Source organism: Trachinotus anak, unplaced genomic scaffold (genome assembly GCF_046630095.1).
Source record: "Trachinotus anak isolate AG129_WGS33_773 ecotype Australia unplaced genomic scaffold, CSIRO_AGI_Tana_v1 ptg000003l, whole genome shotgun sequence".
NCBI classification, from domain to species: Eukaryota; Metazoa; Chordata; class Actinopteri; order Carangiformes; family Carangidae; genus Trachinotus; species Trachinotus anak.
Genome location: NW_027273854.1, coordinates 492,494 through 513,555, shown reverse-complemented (window position 1 = coordinate 513,555; position 21,062 = coordinate 492,494). Strand labels below are relative to the sequence as shown.

At 47.1% G+C, this 21,062-nt stretch overlaps 1 protein-coding gene and 2 non-coding genes across 3 annotated transcripts; all 3 read left to right on the top strand.

Annotated features, from left to right (window-relative positions):
• The first annotated feature begins 288 nt into the window (after positions 1 to 288).
• On the top strand, positions 289 to 15,150 carry kpnb1 (karyopherin (importin) beta 1). The gene is made up of 22 exons (XM_071464435.1): positions 289 to 602; positions 1,515 to 1,573; positions 4,338 to 4,520; positions 4,603 to 4,803; positions 5,411 to 5,563; positions 5,703 to 5,762; positions 5,924 to 6,013; positions 6,350 to 6,460; positions 6,562 to 6,663; positions 6,750 to 6,974; positions 7,112 to 7,303; positions 7,783 to 7,913; positions 8,260 to 8,407; positions 8,725 to 8,796; positions 9,132 to 9,276; positions 9,754 to 9,836; positions 10,479 to 10,586; positions 11,213 to 11,356; positions 11,839 to 11,944; positions 12,329 to 12,443; positions 13,186 to 13,347; positions 13,574 to 15,150. Coding segments are annotated over exons 1-22 (2,631 nt in total). The 5' UTR covers positions 289 to 562; the 3' UTR covers positions 13,575 to 15,150.
• On the top strand, positions 11,975 to 12,114 carry LOC139619385 (small nucleolar RNA SNORA79). The gene has a single exon (XR_011690383.1). It is a non-coding gene; the product is annotated as a small nucleolar RNA SNORA79 (small nucleolar RNA).
• A 5,830-nt stretch (positions 15,151 to 20,980) lies between the features above and the next one.
• trnas-uga (transfer RNA serine (anticodon UGA)) lies at positions 20,981 to 21,062 on the top strand. Its single transcript has one exon. It is a non-coding gene; the product is annotated as a tRNA-Ser (tRNA).

The window sequence follows — 21,062 nt, the reverse complement described above, 5'->3', positions numbered from 1 at the left end:
ATTAAATTGTATTAGAAAAAATCCAAAAATACCCAATAACTCCAGCTGTCAAAACCTTCAATGCGGTACAGTAAAGACTACAATGCCATATTTCTGTCTGAAATGTAATAGTGTAGGAGTATCAAGTCGCATAAAATGGAAATACCCAAGTAAAGTTCAAGTACCTCGCAGTTGTACGCGAGTAAAAGTACATGGTTAGTTTCAACCGCTGCGGCACAGTTTCGAAATGTCTGATGGTCCGTGAATGCAGCACGTCGCCGTCACAGTGCGTGATATCCCTCCGCGGGAGAGGAGCGCGGCCCTTTCCCTCCCGACAACACAGGATGTGAACGGGCGGCGGAGAAACCACGAGACGTTACCTGCACCGCGGCCGTTAACGTTTCCCACACCATCCGAGTGAAAAACACCGAGCTATCACCGGGGAACCTCCGCCTCTTTCTGTACTGACTGAACCCGCCCAGTGTCTGGCACAGACCGAGCCCCGTGGAAGAAATATAATCCCGTTGTGACGGCTGCGCGGCAACAGACACCGTCCGAGTGAAGAGAGCGCGCCGGGGACGGAATGGAGCTTATCACGATCCTCGAGAAAACGGTCTCTCCAGGTGAGTACCGACACTGTACACACAGCACACCCGGACTCTGGGGCTGGATCACGGGGTGGTCGGGGCTGTGCTGGCGCGGCGTTGGGCGGCTCCGGTGAGCCGGTGAAAGTTTGAAGGAGGGAAATGCCTCCCTAGCAGACTGCTAGCTCGGGATGCTAACCCTGCTACCGCTACGGCCTCAACTACCGCTGCTGACTTAGCACTCTGTCAGGAGTTTAATCGCTCTTTAACAGTGTAATTAACTCGTCGGGACGCTGGGATTAACTGTATATGCGTTGTCACATCATAATAACATACATTTCCCCGGTGGAGGCGGACCTGGCGACTGGATGTAGCAGGTTAGCAGCACCGACCCTGCCCATGCCTAACGTAGCCGCTTTGCTAGCTCGTTAGCCGTTAGCTTGTATCATTCAAACTGTCGGCCGCCTCCCCGCACGCCTGTCCCGGCTCACATTACTCTGGAGCCGCTAAGAGGAGAAAAACGCCCATCCCAGCCGCTGCATTAACCAGTCCACCGGCTTCAGATTGAGTTAATGTTGTTTTAACGGGTTTGCTGTTTGTCCACTAAACTTTATTATAGTCACTTCTGGCATTGGCTAATGTTAGCATGCTAAACGAGAACCTCCTGCTTGACGGTGGCTAACACGCACGTTGGAAGCTCGGCGTGTCTTTGCGGCCAGACCCGGTGTTATCACCGGCGAAGTTACCGTCACTCCTGCTCTCATTCCACTCATGGAAACTAATCCTGATAATGAGTGTGTTGTGTTAAAGAGCTGCAGGACCAGTTTAACCGCCCAGTTTAAGACTCACGCCTTCGCGTGTTAGCCTGCGTGCTAACCATATCTGCCTGCTAATTAGCTAGCATTACACTGAATCACCCCTCTCCCCCTCCACCCCCCTCTCTCTCCCTAGATCGGAATGAACTGGAGGCGGCACAGAAGTTTCTGGAGCAGGCGGCGATAGAGAACCTGGTGAGTGTGGTGGTTTACGGTAGCGGTAGGGTGGAGGGGAAGCTAACTGCCCCGCTGCTATAGACAGGTAGCAGCGTGGATGGAGCTGAAGACAGCTGGAGCCCCCCTCCTCCTCTGGGCCCGGCTTTTCCTCTGCTGCTACCCCCCGCCCCCCATTAAAACACACACACACAGATTTTGCTGGCAGCGGTTCATGGAGATAGCTACACCCGTCTGATGTTGGGAGGGCTCCAGGTTAACAGAAATCTAAGTATAATTATTATTTTGCGGATTACTTTACATTTTCAAGGTCTTTTGTTTGATTGATAGTCCAAAATGTTCAGTTTACGGTGCCCGAAGACCAGTCAAACCAGTAAATGATCACATCCAAGAAGCAGCAACAGGATGATAATCTTTGTTTTTGCTTAAAGTGACAGAAACTGTCATTGACTGCACCTGTATCATTACTATATTGACGCACCCAGTACTTGTTTTTAAAAATGGGCTCTAACTTTGAATGGAAATGGTTCTTATCATTTACTGACTAATGAAGGTAGACTAACTGTTGGGAGAAGGTCATATATCTGTCTTCAGAGCTTTGATTATTCCACATCATTTATTGAAATATGTAACATGTTGTTTTAAACTCCTGTTTAACTGGTGTGACTGTTCACTTCAACCTGAGCCCGAACAGTCTCTCTTAAGTTTGGACAGATGAGACCTTGTGTATTCTGAGGTCAATGGTGATGGAGGATTTTCTCCATGTTGCCCAGGTGTGAAAGGTTGAGTATCTTGAGGTTGAGATCTGTGTTTTCTGATGCAGTAAGCTTTACACAACAGAAATACTTGAATTCAAACAGGAAGTTGGAACAGGAGAACAAACAACTTAAAATCTAGAATAGATGGTATAAAATCATATGACTGCACATTAAGAACCAATACAAAGCCAAAACTCTGATTAAAACATGTTTATTGTCCATTGTGCGACTTCACATTAGTTTCATAATACAAGAAGTGTTCTATAAACATCAACAATATATCACACCAAAAAACCGACCCAATTTCCACTTACTAGCTTTCTCCAGGGCTTTCAGCATCATGTAGTGGTCCTCATCAGTGAATTACTCATTTGAAGTGGACTCCGTCCGCCAGAAGTGTGTGAAAGTGGTGGAAACAGCTGCTGAGTTAAGATGTTGTTTCAGAGTTCATGTAGTTTTTGTGTCACATTTCTGAAACCACTGATTCCTGATGTTTTAAAGACACACTGAGCCTGGTCCATGTCATGATTCTTCAGGCATCTGTTAATGTGTGTTCATCCTGCAGTCAGATGAGTGGGACACGCGGCGGCTGGATGAGTTGTAGTAATTATCCTCTGTAGCTGACACAGGTGAAGACACATCCAGAGATGAACACTAGGAGGTTTTAACCCTTTTGTAGAAACAACAGATTTAACACCATGTCAGTGTAGTCATGTCATTGTATTATCCAGATGTAGTGAGGATCAGTGTTGATGGAATGACACTGTCATACCAACAGACTTTAACCTCCATCTTCTGTTAGAGTTACAGGTACAGCAGGTTCCAACAGGAAGGGGCAGGTAGACTAACACGATAATTCTGCAGGGAATCAGAGCAGGAAGCATCAGTGACCCAGAGAGAAAGGGTTAATCAGGAGTCCATTCCACAAAATGTCAAACTGCCCCTTTCACACAGAGAGGAGGCTGTCAGGTGTTTGAGTGTTGTGGGTGTAAAGAGCTGCGGAGGAGGAGGAGGAGGATGATGATCAGACATGGAGGGAGGTCAGTGAAGACAGACTGACTCTATCTGTGCTCTGTCAGTGTGGTGCAGAGCTGGATGTGACATTAGTCTGATGATGCAGCACTCCTCAGTGCTGAACAGATTCTGAGGCACGGTCGACATCTGCAGACGCTTCCTGCTCCACTGACACGGTGCCCAGTAGTGTAAACTACTGGAGGAAGAGATCAGGACAGTCTGATCCCATTCATTTCCAATCAGCTCGAACAATTAATTAGTCAACAGGCTGAGAGTTAACACCCAACTGCTCTGATCATCTTCTCAAATGTAAAAATCTGAAGCTTTCCCGTCTTGAATGACAGGAAACTGAATATAAAAGAAGTCGTCACAACAGTTCAGCCTCAGGTGTTTTCACTCATTTCTGACACGGTGTAGACCAAATGGTTCACCCAGACAAGTCTGCAGATTAATCAGTGATGGAAGTCATTAGCGGCAGCTCTAAACACAGATGAGCTGCAGCTGCACTGAGCTCAGTGTAAAATAGTGATTATTCACACCACAGTCGACTCAGTGAATGCAGTGATCACAAACAAACTCTGCAGTAAGTTTCCCAGAGTTCACAGTGACGTCAACATTCCTAACCAGGTAAATGAGGTTCAGCTTTAGATTGTGCAGCAGCAGAGATGAAGGAACAGTCAAACTGTTTGTGGTTTACAGCTCAAATGATTGGTTGATTGACAGAAAATTGACTGATATCACTGGATAATTTATTGATGAGTCGTAATTTTTCAAGCAGAAGCCAAACTGTCTGAAATGTTTGGACTGACAGTGAATTTATCATCGGCCTGTGGTAAACTGTGACAGGCATAAATTCATCAGAGAACTGGCCAAATGATCAGTGATAAGAATAATAGGCTTTATAAAGATGACGTGTTCAAGGCCTAGTGAGAAATTCACATATGTACGGTTGTTGTATTTGATATGACAACCTCAGCTGTCATGTGACCTGTCACCTGTGACCCCCCCCCCAGCCCACATTCCTAGTGGAGTTGTCCAAAGTGTTGGCGAACCCAGGGAACACTCAGGTGGCTCGAGTTGCTGCTGGTCTGCAGGTGAAGAACTCTCTGACCTCCAAAGACCCTGATGTCAAGACACAGTACCAGCAGAGATGGCTGGCCATCGATGCCAACGCTCGCCGCGAGATCAAGAACTACGTAAGCACTCAAAACATCCACATAGTTGATCTAATCGTCGTCTCGACGTGTCTGACCACCTCTGTCTGTTTCTGCCTCTCAGGTTTTACAGACTCTGGGCACGGAGACGTACCGGCCCAGCTCGGCGTCGCAGTGCGTCGCTGGGATCGCATGTGCAGAAATTCCCGTTAACCAGTGGCCCGAGCTGATCCCACAGCTGGTGGCCAACGTCACGGACCCCTCCAGCACCGAACACATGAAGGAGTCCACGCTGGAGGCCATCGGATACATCTGCCAGGACATCGTGAGCACGCACACACACACACACACACACACACACACACACAAACACACACACACACAGAAAATACAGCTGATTCAGAGTCTTCACTTTTTCACATTTTATGTTGCAGTTTTGTGCTTAAATAAAACAAAATGAATCTACTCATTAATCTACTCTGATAATTGTCAGTTGATGAAGGTTCTTCATTGAGAGAGAATTTCTTCAAAAGAATCAACATTTAAACCAACATTCATTATTCATCTAATGATAATTAGTTCAAAATCATTGAATAAATGGAAAGTCACCAATCAGTAATTAGAACTAAATGAAACAGTTCTTTCCAAAATATCTGTAAATTACAGACACAAATATTCATCCCACTCCTGCTCACTGGTGAGGTCTGGCTCACTGGTCTGGACTCACTGTTGAGGTCTGTTGTGGTTTAAGATTTGTGATAAAATCTGATCCAGGATCAGTCTCAGTTCATATCCTGGTCATCACAGATGGTGAGTTCATGAGCAGTTCAACTAAAACAGGACTTTGAAGTGTTGTATTGTATTAAAGCTGTAATTTTTAGGTCAGTACTAGTTTAATGATGATGCTTATTAACTTGGCGTGGTGCCTTCAGGACCCAGAGCAGCTGCAGGAAAACGCCAACCAGATCCTGACTGCCATCATTCAGGGCATGAGGAAGGAGGAGCCCAGTAACAACGTCAAGCTGGCTGCTACCAACGCCCTGCTCAACTCTCTGGAGTTCACCAAAGCCAACTTCGACAAGGAGGTACACACACACACACACACACACGCACCCATACACACCCATCAGACCTCAGACACACACTGAGTGTAGTTCAGTGTGAAGATGGTTCAGCTCCTCGGTTTGAAACAGATCTCTGGAGTCTTTCTCTGATTGTTTTCAGACGGAGAGACACTTCATCATGCAGGTGGTGTGTGAGGCGACACAGTGTCCAGACACCAGAGTGAGTAACACCAGGCAGGAGGACAGTTTCACCGTCCGGTCAAGTATTTAACAGATCATCCACTCGTCTTCCTGTCTGCTCTTTAACTCTTTATGTGCCAACATTGACAGTTTTACTGTTTCTGTGTGTGTGTTCCTGTTTTAACAGTGTTGTGTTTTCAGGTGCGTGTGGCGGCCTTACAGAACCTGGTGAAGATCATGTCTCTGTATTATCAGTACATGGAGACGTACATGGGCCCTGCTCTGTTTGCGGTAAGAGGACAGATCATCTGCCTCATGTTAGGTTCACGTTCTTTACTCTGGTGTACAGAGGAGTCACACTGGTGTGTTTATACACACACACCTTTATTTATGTGTAAATATCTGTCACTAGCTGTTCTCAGTTTGGTACCTTCACAGTGATAGATTTAAGTGACTCATTTAAATTGGATATTTGCAAATACAGAAGTTTTTCCTTCAGTTATCTCATCATGAATGAACAGTTTACTACATTTTCTATTGGTTAAAGTTGTTGATGGGTTTTTTATTAGAGATAATTTAGTTGTTTGTTTCCTCCTCTGTCCTCTTTCATCCTTCCTCTTCTCTCAGATCACCATCGAGGCGATGAAGAGTGACATCGATGAGGTGGCCTTGCAGGGCATCGAGTTCTGGTCCAACGTCTGTGACGAGGAGATGGACCTGGCCATTGAGGCCTCAGAGGTCTGTGTGAGCTCATGTTCTTCTCAAGTTCAAGTCCCAGTTAAAACCTCCCCTCTGACTGGTTTAATGTTCTGTTCCTGTTTGTTGTCATCCAATGGCAGGCCTCGGAGCAGGGACGCCCTCCAGAGCACACCAGTAAATTTTATGCCAAAGGGGCCCTGCAGTACCTGGTCCCCATCCTCACCCAGACCCTCACCAAACAGGTAACACACCTGATGAAGACCGAACTCATCATCCTCACACGGTTTGTTCCTGTGGGGGGGTCGTCTCACCGCCCGCTGTTTTGCAGGACGAGAATGACGACGATGACGACTGGAACCCGTGTAAGGCGGCAGGCGTGTGTCTGATGCTGCTGGCGACCTGCTGCGAGGACGATGTGGTTCCTCACGTCCTGCCCTTCATCAAAGAACACATCAAACATGCTGACTGGCGCTACCGCGATGCCTCCGTCATGGCCTTCGGATCCATCCTGGAGGGCCCGGAACTCAACCAGCTCAAACCGCTGGTCATACAGGTCAGTCGCTAACTAACTGTCTCTGACCAGTTGTATTGTGGTTACCTGGTTACTGTGGCAGCTCAGTAACCAGGTTCAAACTGGATCCTGATCACTGTTTTCTTTCTCCCCTTGCCCCCACCCATCCCCACACACAGGCGATGCCAACCCTGATCGAGCTGATGAAGGACCCCAGCGTGGTGGTGAGGGACACCACGGCGTGGACAGTGGGGAGGATCTGTGAGCTGCTGCCTGAAGCCGCCATCAATGAGGTCTACCTGGCCCCCTTACTGCAGTGTCTGATCGAGGGTCTGGGTGCCGAGCCCAGGGTGGCCTCCAACGTCTGCTGGGTGAGACCCGGGGTGGGGGTGGGGGGGTCAACTGAGACTGAGTCTTTAATGGAAAACATTTACCTTCTGTTCACAAAGTGTTAATGTGATTTTACTGAACTAGTTTATTGACACACACACACACACACACACACACACACACACACACACACACACACACACACACCATCCATGACCTGAGGGCTGAACAGTGAAAGTTGTCAGGATTATTTTGACAGATGTTGTGATGAGTCAGGATTTTCAGTGGGAAAGAAAACATCTGAATTTCACGGCGGGGGGTGGGGCCTCTCTGTAACACCGCAGTGCTACATTCTTACTGGTTTTAATGGGACACATTTTACCTTCATCAGAGAACTGGACTCATTTGGATGTTACACATGGCCATATTGAGTTGTTCAGCTCTGGATCCAGCAGTTTGACGTCACGTGGCTTGTTTTCATTCACCAGCTCAAGAGTAACTGTGGTTTCTCTCCCGTCAGGCGTTCTCCTCTTTGGCTGAGGCGGCTTATGAAGCCACAGATGCTGCAGAGGACCAGGAGGAGCCCAACACCTACTGTCTGTCCTCATCCTTTGAGATCATTGTCCAGAAACTCCTGGAGACCACGGACAGGTGGGCTGATGGGAAACTGGTGTAGAGGAAGATCAATGCAAAGTGAAGTCACACAAGTTGTGTCGATAGATACAGACCACTGTCATAGTATCGCACACTGTTTGTGGTGTGACAGTTTCCTGTTGCAGGACTTCCTGCTTTCAGTGTGAAGTGAGAAAGTTTCACTGAGCCTGAGAGGAAAGTTTAAAATAATCTGCTGCAGAAACACAAGCACTGACAAGAAATGTAGAAGACACAAGGTCAGACACACACATGCAGTTTAAGGTGCACAATCAACAGGACAGTTTCATCTGTTTCTACGGTTTCAATGGGTCTTTATCCTGATGGTTCCTGTGATCCTGTTCAGGCCTGACGGTCACCAGAACAACCTGCGCTCTGCTGCCTACGAGGCTCTGATGGAGATCGTCAAGAACAGCGCCAAGGACTGTTACCCTGCTGTCCAGAAAACCACCCTGGTCATTATGGAGAGGCTGCAGCAGGTCCTGCAGATGGAGGTGAGACACAGGACAGACAGGTGAAGGATCAGGGGTGGGGTTTAACGTCAGGACTGTGTGTAATCACTATGAACAGTGGGAGCACAAAATTGTGTGTGTTTCCATCTTCTGTAGTGGATCAGGTTTGAGGATCCAAGGACCTGGATCCTGTTTAACTGACTCCTTGTATTGTCAGTCAGCTTAGTCTGAAGTTTTTTCTTGATGCATTTTCAAACTTCACAAGAGACTAACAGGCAAAAACAATCAAAAACATAAAGCTGATGATGATGATGATGATGAAGCACAGAGCAGTAACAGGTCGTCCTCTCTGTCCTCAGTCTCACATCCAGAGCACCTCAGACAGAATCCAGTTCAACGACCTGCAGTCACTGCTGTGTGCCACTCTCCAGGTGAGGCCACACACCTGAGTCACTTCACTTCAGTCTCCATATTAAAGTTACTAATCAGTGTGTGATGTAATAACTGGTCTATAACAGATAATATTATTCTCAGACCTGAGAACATGTGTCAGTCTTATTGTTCAGTATTTGTTCTATGTGATCATCAGGTGATCATACAGCAGCCTCCACTGAGTCCACAGGAGGAGTCAGCTGTGTCCAAGCCTGTTAGGAGCCAGTCATTATGTCCTCATATTCTGATCACACTGATCAATAAACCATATCACCTGTGCATGGGAGCAGTTTCAGAATAAAAGTCAGACTGACTGTTTCCTGTTTTCTTCTAGAACGTTCTTCGTAAAGTTCAGCATCAGGACGCCCTGCAGATCTCAGACGTGGTGATGGCGTCTCTGCTGAGGATGTTTCAGAGCACCGCCGGCTCTGGAGGCGTTCAGGAGGACGCTCTGATGGCCGTGTCCACACTAGTGGAAGGTACACACACACACAGAGAGACTCCTGATAACTGAAGAAGTGGAAACTCAGGTTAAACTAAGATCAAAGCTTCATCCTCAACGTCAGAAGTCATTTGGCAAATGATTCTGTTTATGGAGCTGTCAGCCACGTCTGTCCTCATGAATCACACTGTGGCTGAAACAGTTCTGAAACCACGTCTTTAGGCTCTTGTCAAACTGATGATGCTAAGCTAAAGGCTAAAGCCCTGGGGTCTCAAGGGAGGAGGCCTAAATTTTGACAATAGAAGTGTGTAAATAATGAAGGATAATTAGAAGAAGCCAAAATTTGTTTGTGAGTTATATGTAATTTATGACTGAATTTTTCATTTTGATAAATTAGTGAGTTTCCTGTTCTGTGGAGGTTTGTATTGTAAAAAAAAAAATCCATATTGATTTTAAAAAGCACCATGTGGTGGAGCTGTGGTTCTTGAATGGTCACTGTGGGTTTGTGTTCCAGTTTTGGGCAGTGACTTCCAGAAATACATGGATGCCTTCAAGCCTTTCCTGGCCATCGGACTGAAGAACTACGCTGAGTACCAGGTAGGTAGACAGGGTCAGTCCAACACGAGGAGTACGAGCTCGTCTTTATATCTTTGAGCTTCTTGTTTCACCTCATTCACACTGATGGAAGCTGATGTTGAATCAGCTGTTAGTGATGTCATCACCTGGTGACAGGAGGAGGGAAAGTCCAGATAAACTGAACCTTATTTTATTTTACAACAACAGCATGTTTGTCTGTGTTTGTTTCTCTGTCTTTGTGTGTCTGTGTTGTGCAGAATGCAGGTTAAACTGCTGCTGTAATGACAGTGAGAGAACCCGAGACCCAAACAGTACATGAACGATCAGAGCTCCTGAATGCATCGTTCAGGGACAGCAGACAGTGTCAGCCACAGGGGGGCGCCACATTACAAATACATCATGAGTTACTGTGTCGTTGTATATAGGTCAGCTCAGTTTAATTTCCAAATTAATAAAATCTGTCCTTAGACCCTCGAACCAGACAAGGAAAAAACTCCTCAGAAACCTTTTAAGAGGAGGGAGCAGGGGAGGGGAGAGGAGGGTCCATCTGACAGGATGCACAGACAGGAAATAGATGAAGAGGCTGTGGACAGGATGATGTGTTAAACAAGATAAATGTTCATGTTGACTGTGGTGGTGATGATGATGATGATGTTGTTGTAGGTGTGTCTGGCGGCGGTGGGTCTGGTGTGTGACCTGTGCAGAGCTCTGATGTCCAACATCCTGCCTTACTGTGACGAGATCATGCAGCTGCTGCTGGAGAACCTTGGGGTGAGGAACCTGCTCTGACTGCCTCTCTCCTTCCTCCTCCCCTCTGTATCAGTTAGTAACTGATGAAGTGTGTGTGTGTGGTCTGTGATGATCATGCACCACGCTGACCGTGATGTAAAACAACCACATTTATCTGAGATCTCCACACTGATATTATTTATAAAGTGCCAAATCACAACAGAAGTTCTCTCAGGGCACCTTCCAAACGGAGGAGGTCCAGACCTTCTCTTTAAAGTACAAGAGAGATTCAGCAGTTCCCACCAAGAGCAGCACTTCCTTTACGAGACAGAAACTTGACGCAGAACCGGGTTTGAGAGAGAGACTACTAGTCATAACAGTAATGAGCAGTCACAGCAGCAGCAACAACTTCCTGTTTGTTCCTCTGTAATCATCCGAAACTGGAAGCTAATTATCTAAGATCTGTTTTCAAGTGAACACGTGAACCAGACAATGGGGAACCTGCATGTAAATGAATGACAGGTGATTAATGGCACTGAGCAGACCCAGCCGGGACACATTGTACTGTCCTCCCTCTCCACCTGTTTTCTGTCTCCCGATCCTCTGTGTGTTGTTGAACCACCTCCAGCTGTTGGATCATCATGGACTGTGTTTGTGTGTCTGCTCAGAACGAGAATGTCCACCGGTCGGTGAAGCCTCAGATCCTCTCAGCATTCGGTGACATCGCTCTGGCCATCGGAGGAGAGTTTAAGAAATACCTGGACATCGTCCTGGACACCCTGCAGCAGGCGTCACAGGCTCAGGTCGACAAGGTAACCACACACCCCATCCAGCAGGTGACACGCACAAACAACAGGAACATCAAATATCAACACCTGATATTAAAACTGTGACTTTGGTGTTTTTATTTTCTGACATTAAATAAAATCTCAAACTGTTAGAACAAATGAACAAACTGAGTCGTTGAAGTTTTGGGGGGGGTCTGTGATGATAAATCATGCACCACGCTGACTGTGATGTAAGACAACCACGTTTACCTGAGACCTCCACACTGCAAAACATCCTGTGGTTCAGGACCGCCCCTGCAGGAGAGGCCACGCCCCCTGTAGGGGGGGGGGCTGACTCCCACCAGGAGAGGGTTCTGTGGTCAGAATGGCTGCTCACATGTTCAGTTTGTTTTTGCACAGTAAAATGTTGACACCCATAGTTCAGTGGATCTCGGTGTCTCGTCACCACACACAAACCTAAACCCAGACCTCAGCGGCACTGAGCTGTGTTTCTGACCTGCTTTCAGACCGACTACGACATGGTGGACTACCTCAACGAGCTGAGGGAGGGCTGTCTGGAGGCTTACACCGGGATCATCCAGGGCCTGAAGGGAGACCAGGAGAACGTCCACCGTAAGAGACAAACACACACACACACCCCCCCGACGTCGGTTCCTCCTCCTGGCTGCAGAGGATCAGGAGGATTTTACGATGTCGCAGAGAAACTCGGGTCTTTTCACCCAGAAAGCTGCAGGTGCAGCCAAAACCTAAACAGCTTCCTGGTTTTGCGGGACCCAACAAACAGACACACAAACACAACACACAAACAGACACACAAACACAACACAGTGACGATCTGAGTCACACCCACCTGTCGACCACGAATGCTGCATGATGAATGTTTTGATTTCCTTATTTATCTCCTACTGTCCTCCCCCTCTCCTCTTAACTCATCTCCTCACAACCTCCCCTCTTCTTGCATCTGTCCTTCCTCCTCCTCTCCTCTCCTCCCTGCAGCTGATGTGATGCTGGTCCAGCCTCGAGTGGAGTTCATCCTGTCCTTCATCCATCACATAGCAGAGGATGAGGACCACTCTGACGGGGTGGTGGCCAACGCAGCCGGACTCATCGGGTGAGTGTGTGTGTGTGTGTGTTGGTCTGTGAGGAGAAATCATGCACCACTCTGACAGTGTGATGTACAACCAACCACAGTATCTGAGACCAGAACACAATGACTCATTTTAAATATCTAACCCCCTTAAAGGTGTGCGTGCGTGCGTGCGTGCGTGCGTGCGCGTGTGTGTGTGTGTGTGTGTGTGTGTGTGTGTGTGTGTCGGTAACGACGTTGACAGGTCACACTGTGACTCTGTCAACTTAACATGAATCTTTAACTAACAGACAGTAAAAGTTGTGTAACTTAAACAATCTGCAGACATGACTCCGCCTCCACCTGCCTGAAGCTTCATTTTATCGCAGCAGGTGAGTTTGTAACAGGTGAAGTCAGAATCTCGTTTACACCTGTTAGTCAGTCAGAGGGCGGAGCTACAGGCAGCGCTGGAGAAGTAACTTGGTTTTCAGAGCATTTTATTTGTCGTCACAACCATGGGTACTGCATCATGATTGACAGATGGTCCGTCCAATCGGCTGCCAAGTGTTCTTTTAAAAAAACACCAACGAAGCCCTCTCAGATGTTCTGAGTAACAAAGATCTGGGTTTTTGCCTCAATTGTGCTTTTTATTAAGAATGAATTTTACCAAAAATAAAAACTGAAAAAAAAAGTGAGAAGAGGATTTTTCTTTTTGTCTCTTTTCTTTTTTTCTTCTTTCAGCTGTTGTTGACCCGTGTTTACATTGTGTTTGTGTGTGTTTTCTCAGCGACCTGTGCACAGCGTTCGGTAAAGACGTGATGAAGCTGGTGGAGGTTCGTCCGCTCATCAATGACCTGCTGACGGAGGGTCGACGCTCCAAAACCACCAAGACCAAGACGCTGGCCACCTGGGCCACCAAGGAGCTCCGCAAGCTCAAGAGCCAGGCCTGGTCAGACACACACACACACACACACACACACACACACACACACACACACACACACACACACACACACACACAGGGAGGTCTGTGAGGAGAAATCATGCACCACTCTGACAGGATGATGTCCAACCAACCACAGTATCTGAGACCAGCACTCAGGTCTGGATCAGGGTCTGGGTCTGTCCTGACGAGCTCGTCCTCATCGCCGTCTCTTCTTCCTCTTCTCTTTCAGATTGTTGCTGGTCGGGGAAAAGAGAGAGAGCTGAGAGATCGACATCAGTGAACAATGAGGACAAATTGCCCCACTGGAATTAATCTTCTGTCTTTGTCTCGAGCGTCCGGTCGAAGCAGAAGTCGAGTGAGATGAGTGTGTGAGAGAGAGAGAGAGACGTGTGAGCGAGCGAGTGAGCGAGCGAGAGATGATGACATCACACCACCCTCAGATCCAGCAGGTGATGACTACCCCCTCCTCCCCCCTCCTCCTTCTGGATGGCCTGTGGACTGGACTCTGACTCCCCCCTGTTCCCCCCTCAAATGAAAAACAAACTCACCTTCAAGCCCACCCCCCCTCCTCCCACAATCCACCTCTCTCGCTGTAGCTGGGCTCTCCTACGACATCACGATGACGTCACCGACCTGCCGCCGCCCCCCCTCAACGGCGGGGGAGGGGAGGAGGAGGGGAATGGATAAAAACACGACGATAAAATCAAAGACTTGAGTGGATCAGAGAATCGAGACTTTGTGGACTTCTGTGGAAACTTCACATTTTTGTTGCTCTTATTTCTTCTTCTTCTTCTTCGAGCACTAAAACAGCGAAGGAGCTCTGACGGACACAAACACCTTCACCTGCTCAGTCTGCTGCGCTCCACGCTCCCAACAACAGCACTAAATCCCTTCAAAATAAAAGTCTAAACCCACTGGGGAATCCTCAGAGGAGCGAGTGCCAAATGGAAAATAAAGCGACCTCTGACCCGAGCAGTGTGAGCTGCTGGTGACGCGTTTGAGTTTTTGGTTTGGGGACGGGTCACTCACCGTTTTTGCTTGTTTAAAAAAGATTCAGAGAATTGAAGACGTTTGTATAAGGTTATATTTTTCCATTGCTATGATGAAAATAAAGTTGAAAAAAACAATAAAATAATATGAAACATTCCCCAAGCAGTTCTGTGATTTCGGTCTTTGTCGTCTGTTGGACTCCTGGACTGATGAAACTTTCTGGACTTTGCTGATTGGAAGCTGAACTTTGGCTCTTGAGTTTGGTGGCCGCCTCCCACTGTTGGTTTGTTTACTCAACGCCACAAAGAACCATCTTTTTTTTTTTTTTTTTTTTTTTTTTTTTTTTTTTTTTTTTATAACTCTCTTCATGGCTTGTTTGGTAGCAGCAGCTCAGCCGTCGCTCCTCGCAGACGGAGTTTTTTTTTTTGGGACGTTGAGTTTGTAGTTGGTATGAAAATCTCGTCTGACATGAAGTTTAGACGCTGCAGAAACCTGCGAGCACGCTCAGTGCCACCTGCCCGCCTCGACGACTCCACGTCTGGATCAATTCACTTCACTCAGTAATGATAATCAAACATGAAACCAGAGGAGAAACTGAAATAAAGTTCAAACACAACTTTGAGTTGACAGTGAAGTGTTTCCAGCCTTGGAGGGCTCTTATTTTGTAGAGGTGCGGCAGCTGTAGGGGAACATACTTCCTGTGTTGACATGAACCTGGCAACTCGATTATTACTGAATTGTGAATCATTTAAAGCCGATCTGCTTTTTATTTCATATTCAACTTTAGTGAACTAATAAAGTCTATATTGTACTGAACGATCTGCTGCTGCTTCTTCTGACAACAAATAAAACATTGGGGGGGGGGGGGGGGGCTGAAACTCTGGAGCCCAGAATCCTTTAATTTATTGCTGGATTTAACAGACTCAGCTCTGAAATGAAAAGATAAAACAAATGAAGCACATCTCACTTACACAGTCTACACTGGGATTCCCAGGTGTGTAGCCACACCTCCTCAGGTGTTAGAACACACACACGTACACACACACACACACAGAGCCCTACATCATTTGAGGTCTTGCTCATTGAGGTCATGCCCTTGTATCATTTTCCCATAATCCTTTGTGCTGTTTCAGGGACCTGGAACATGTGGGTCAGTTTTGAATTGAATCCCTTCAGAATAAATGTGGAACAGGCTGCTCTGCTCACTTCTCATGGACACAAAACAGGCAGCAGTTTGACCTTTTTTTAGTTTGGACTTCAACCATTAAAATCTCATTAAATTAAAAAATCTTTTCAAGCAGCAAGGCTGGATGAGTAAGTAAAGTGGGCCCCAGACCCTAATGGCCCCTAAAGGCCCCAAGTTCATCCATCCCCGCTGGTTTTTGAAATTTTATGAAACCTTTCTGCAAGTACAATAAGAGTCAGATATGAACTCGCACACGAAACATGTTGTTCTGATTCAGTGTGACATCACTTCCTAATGATGTCATCGTCAATGATGTCGCTCCACAGAGAAACAGACGGCAGAACTTCATAAAGAATCCTCCTGTTTTTAAGTTTCCTTCAGTGTCACAGGGATGTTGTCTGAGCATCATGATTCACAGCAGACAGGAGCCGATCACAGCTGATCACGGCTGAGTCAGAGGCTTTAATGGGTCAGCCTGACTGAACGTGAACAGATCAACAGATACAGGATAAAAAACGGCTCACAGAGACCAGCAGCAGGTCCCTGTAGTTCCAGTCTGAACAGAATCAGAATCAGAATCAGAATCAGAATCAGTTTTATTGCCAAGTATGTTTTCACATACAAGGAATTTTTTCTGGTGATTGGTGCAATTGATCAGTGACAGTGGGGCTCTCTAGCCTTGTTGATGAGGCTAATAGCAGATGGGAAGAAGCTATTTTTGTGGCGAGAGGTTTTGGTCCTGAAGGACCGCAGCCTCCTGCCAGAGGGGAGTGTCTCAAAGAGTTTGTGTCCAGGGTGGGAGGAGTCAGCTACAATCTTCCCTGCACGCCTCAGAGTCCTTGAGGCGTACAGGTCCTGGAGGGACGGAAGATTGCAGCCAATCACCTTCTCAGCAGAGTGGATGATACGCTGCAGTCTGTTATTGTCCCTCTCCGTGGCAGCAGCGTACCAGATGGTGATGGAGGAGGTGAGGATGGACTCGATGATGGAGGTGTAGAAGTTCACCATCATAGTCCTTGGCAGGTTGAACTTCTTCAATTGCCTCAGGAAATACATCCTCTGCTGAGCTTTTTTGATGAGGGAGCTGATGTTTAGCTCCCATTTGAGATCCTGTGTGATGGTGGTTCCCAAGAAGCGGAAATGCTCCACGGTAGCCACGGGGGAGTCACACAGGGAGATGGGGGTGGGTGGGGCTGGGCTCTTCCTGAAGTCCACTATCATTTCCACTGTCTTCAGAGCGTTTAGCTCTAGGTTGTTCTGCCTGCACCAGGTCACCAGACGCTCAGTCTCCCACCTGTAGGCAGACTCATCGCCATCAGAGATGAGTCCAATGAGAGTGGTGTCGTCTGCAAACTTCAGGAGCTTGACAGACTGATGGCTGGAGGTGCAGGTGTTGGTGTACAGGGAGAAGAGCAGAGGAGAAAGAACGCAGCCTTGCGGGGATCCAGTGCTGATGGTCTGGGAGTCAGACACGTGCTTTCCTAGCTTCACGTGCTGCCTCCTGTCAGACAGGAAGTCGGTGATCCACCTGCAGGTGGAGTCAGGCACGCTCAGCTGGGAGAGCTTGTCCTGCAGCAGAGCCGGGATGATGGTGTTGAAGGCAGAGCTGAAGTCCACAAACAGGATCCTGGCATAGGTCCCTGAGGAGTCCAGGTGCTGGAGGATGAAGTGGAGAGCCATGTTGACGGCGTCGTCTACAGACCTGTTGGCTCTGTAGGCGAACTGCAGGGGGTCCAGGAGTGGGTCAGTGATGGATTTGAGATGGGACAGGACAAGACGCTCAAATGATTTCATGACCACAGAGGTCAGGGCAATGGGTCTGTAGTCATTTAGACCTGTGGGCCTTGGTTTTTTGGGTACAGGGATGATGGTGGAGGATTTGAAGCAGGCTGGCACGTGGCAGGTCTCCAGTGAGGTGTTGAAGATGTCTGTGAACACTGGAGACAGCTGATCAGCACAGTGCTTCAGGGATGATGGAGAGACAGAGTCAGGACCGGCTGCTTTGCGGGGGTTCTGCTTCTTAAAAAGCCTGTTGACATCTCTCTCCAGGATAGAGAGAGACGTTCCTTTGGTAGGGGAGGAGGGGGGTTCTGATGTGGCTCTGATGTGGAGGTTAGTGTCAGGCTTGTCCCACTGTCTTTCAAAGCGGCAGTAGAACTCATTCAGATCGTTGGCCAGACGGAAGTCATTAGTGGAGTGGGGGGGTTTAGGTTCGTAGTTTGTGATCTTTCTGAGCCCTTTCCAGACAGAAGCAGAGTCATTGGCTGAGAACTGGAGCTGAAGTTTCTCAGAGTACAGTCGTTTAGCTTCTCTCACCACCTTGCTAAACCTGTACTTGGACTCTTTAAACTTGTCCCTGTCCCCACTCCTGAAAGCTTCCTCCTTTTGCCTCCTGAGCTGACTGAGCTTAGCTGTGAACCAGGGTTTGTCATTGTTATAACTCACCCTGGTGCGTGATGGGATACAGCAGTCCTCACAGAAGCTGATGTATGACGTCACAGCCTCTGTGAACTCATCCAGACTGTTGGAAGCAGTCCTGAACACCTCCCAGTCAGTGCAGTCCAAACATGCCGCAGATCCTCTATGGCTTCACTGCTCCACTGCTTTGATGTCCTCGCAACAGGTTTACATAGTTTTAGTTTCTGCCTGTATGTGGGAATCAGGTGGACCATGACATGGTCAGAGTGGCCCAGTGCAGCCCGGGGGACGGCGTGATAAGCACCACTGATTGTGGGGTAACAGTGGTCCAGAGTGTTCCCCTCTCTGGTCGGGCAATTAACAAACTGTCTGTATTTGGGCAGTTCGTGGCTGAGGTTACCTTTGTTAAAGTCACCAAGGACAATAACTACGGAGTCCGGGTTGGTCCGCTCCACACACAGTATCTGCTGTGGCCTGTGGTGGGATGGAAACACCGACCAGGATGATTGAGGTGAACTCACGGGGGGAGTAGAAGGGCCTGCAGTTTATGATGAAAGTCTCCAGGTCAGGAGAACAGTGCTGCAGGATCACTGTCACGTCTCTGCACCAGCCACTGTTTGCATAAAAGCAGATTCCTCCACCTTTGGTTTTGCCGGACAGCTCTGTGTCGCGATCCGCTCTGAAGAGCTGGAAGCCGGCCAGCTCCAGCGCAGAGTCCGGATCGATCCACACAGCCACGTCTCCGTGAAGCACAGGACGGAAGATGAAGAAAAGTCTCTGTTCTTCTGCACCAGTAGCTGAAGTTCATCCAGCTTGTTGGGCAGTGAACGCACCTTGGAGAGAAAGATACCTGGGAGCGGTGTGCGGAGTCCGCGCCGGCGGAGACGCGCAGGCGCACCAGCACGTTTTCCTCTCCTCCGGCGTTTCACTGCGAGAGCAACGGTCAGTGACCTCTGACCAAAATGTCCAATAATCCCACAGGTGAGTCGAGAAAAGTAGGAAAAAAATCCACTGGAGTTGTTTCTCTGATATTAATGAGCTCTTCTCTGGTGAAAGAGCTCCGGAAACCAAAGCAGAAAACTGGATTTATAAAGAAAATAAGGTGAAAAAATGCGCACCAACACACCGAGGCAGCATCCGCGGCGCCATGGCGACAGAATATAAGAACAGGGCTTTAGAGTGGGAAACCATCATTAATGCATCAGATGAAATGTTTCATCCAAGAAATGTCACAATTTTAGATCAACTTTTAAACAACTGTTAAACCCTGAAAAATGAATAAACCTGAGCTAAATCAATAACTGAGACTCTAGCAGATATTACATTACATTATATTACATTACATTACATTTTATTACATTATATTATATTATATTATATTATATTATATTATATTATATTATATTATATAGACTTTTACTGTTCTTTATCTGACTGCTGCAGCTACAAGCCTTTACACATAAACATATGATTATCTTCAAAACAAAATAGTTAAAGTGAACTTTTTATTTTAGTAAAAGTGTAAAAGTACTTAGTTATATAAACATCAAAATGTGCCAAAAGTAAAAGTACTCACTAAGCTGAATAATATATATATAGTTGGATTCTAATTATCGATGCTTTAATATGTTGAACATTTGAATGTTGAAGCTGGTGAAGGTGAAGAACAGCTGCTGTTCAGTTTAACCTCCGCTGATGATTCAGTGGCTTGACGGTGACGGGATGGTCTGTTTTAAACAGTTAAACATCAGCATTTATCAGTTATTCTAAAAAAGAAAATAATTGAACACTTGACAGGATTGAGCAAAGATGGAGGATCTGAGTCTTTCCTCTGATTGGCTGGCTGTTTTCTGAGTGATCCAATAAAAATATAGCAGATTTCAGGTAAACACTAAATCCTGCAAGGTTGGTTGGTGGGTCCAGGTGGGCGGGGTTTGGGGCGTGGCTGAGGGCAGTGACTGCTTTGTTGTGACATCACAAAGTTGCAGAAGTCCTGACGGCTGGTTTTAAGGCTCAGTTTCTGAATACAGGCTGTGTGCATTTCTCTGTGGACTGAGGCTTTGATACTTTCACAGTATTAATATAGAACCTAGACCTGCTTTATAATCACAAACACATGGACATCTGCCTTTAGACTGTGTGGAGCTTTAACTGACTGTTGTGTTGAACTGTCCCCAGTCAGACAAGGGTCATGTGACACAGGTGGTTTGTGTCAGGTGAACTCATAACTTTCATGTTGTTTTACTAAAGTTGACATCAATCGTAGTAATTCAGTAAGAGCAACTTTTACTTTGAGATACTTGATAAAACGTCTGTACTTGTGCTGGATGCAGGACTTTTACTTGTGTTGGAGTATTTTCATTGTGAGGTACGAGTGGTTTCTATTATATGTCGTCTCAATGTTAAACTGTCGAAAAGTGTCTAAATACTAATACTGCAGATCGTCCAGTACAGCTAATACTTATACTGCAGATCGTCCAGTGTAGCTAATACTTATACTGCAGATCGTCCAGTGCAGCTAATACTTATACTGCAGATCGTCCAGTGCAGCTAATACTAATACTGCAGATCGTCCAGTGCAGCTAATACTAATACTGCAGATCGTCCAGTGTAGCTAATACTTATACTGCAGATCGTCCAGTGCAGCTAATACTAATACTGCAGATCGTCCAGTGTAGCTAATACTTATACTGCAGATCGTCCAGTGCAGCTAATACTAATACTGCAGATCGTCCAGTGCAGCTAATACTAATACTGCAGATCGTCCAGTGCAGCTAATACTAATACTGCAGATCGTCCAGTGCAGCTAATACTTATACTGCAGATCGTCCAGTGCAGCTAATACTTATACTGCAGATCGTCCAGTGCAGCTAATACTAATACTGCAGATCGTCCAGTGTAGCTAATACTTATACTGCAGATCGTCCAGTGCAGCTAATGCTTGACCCGCTGCTGCTCCGGGGTCAGCCCTCAGCCCTCAGCCCTCAGCCCTCAGGCCTCTGTGCCGCCGCAGCTCGTCACCAGCTGGTCCGGGGGCGGTCAGCTGCGATGGCCGAGTGGTTAAGGCGTTGGACTTGAAATCCAATGGGGTCTCCCCGCGCAGGTTCGAACCCTGCTCGCAGCG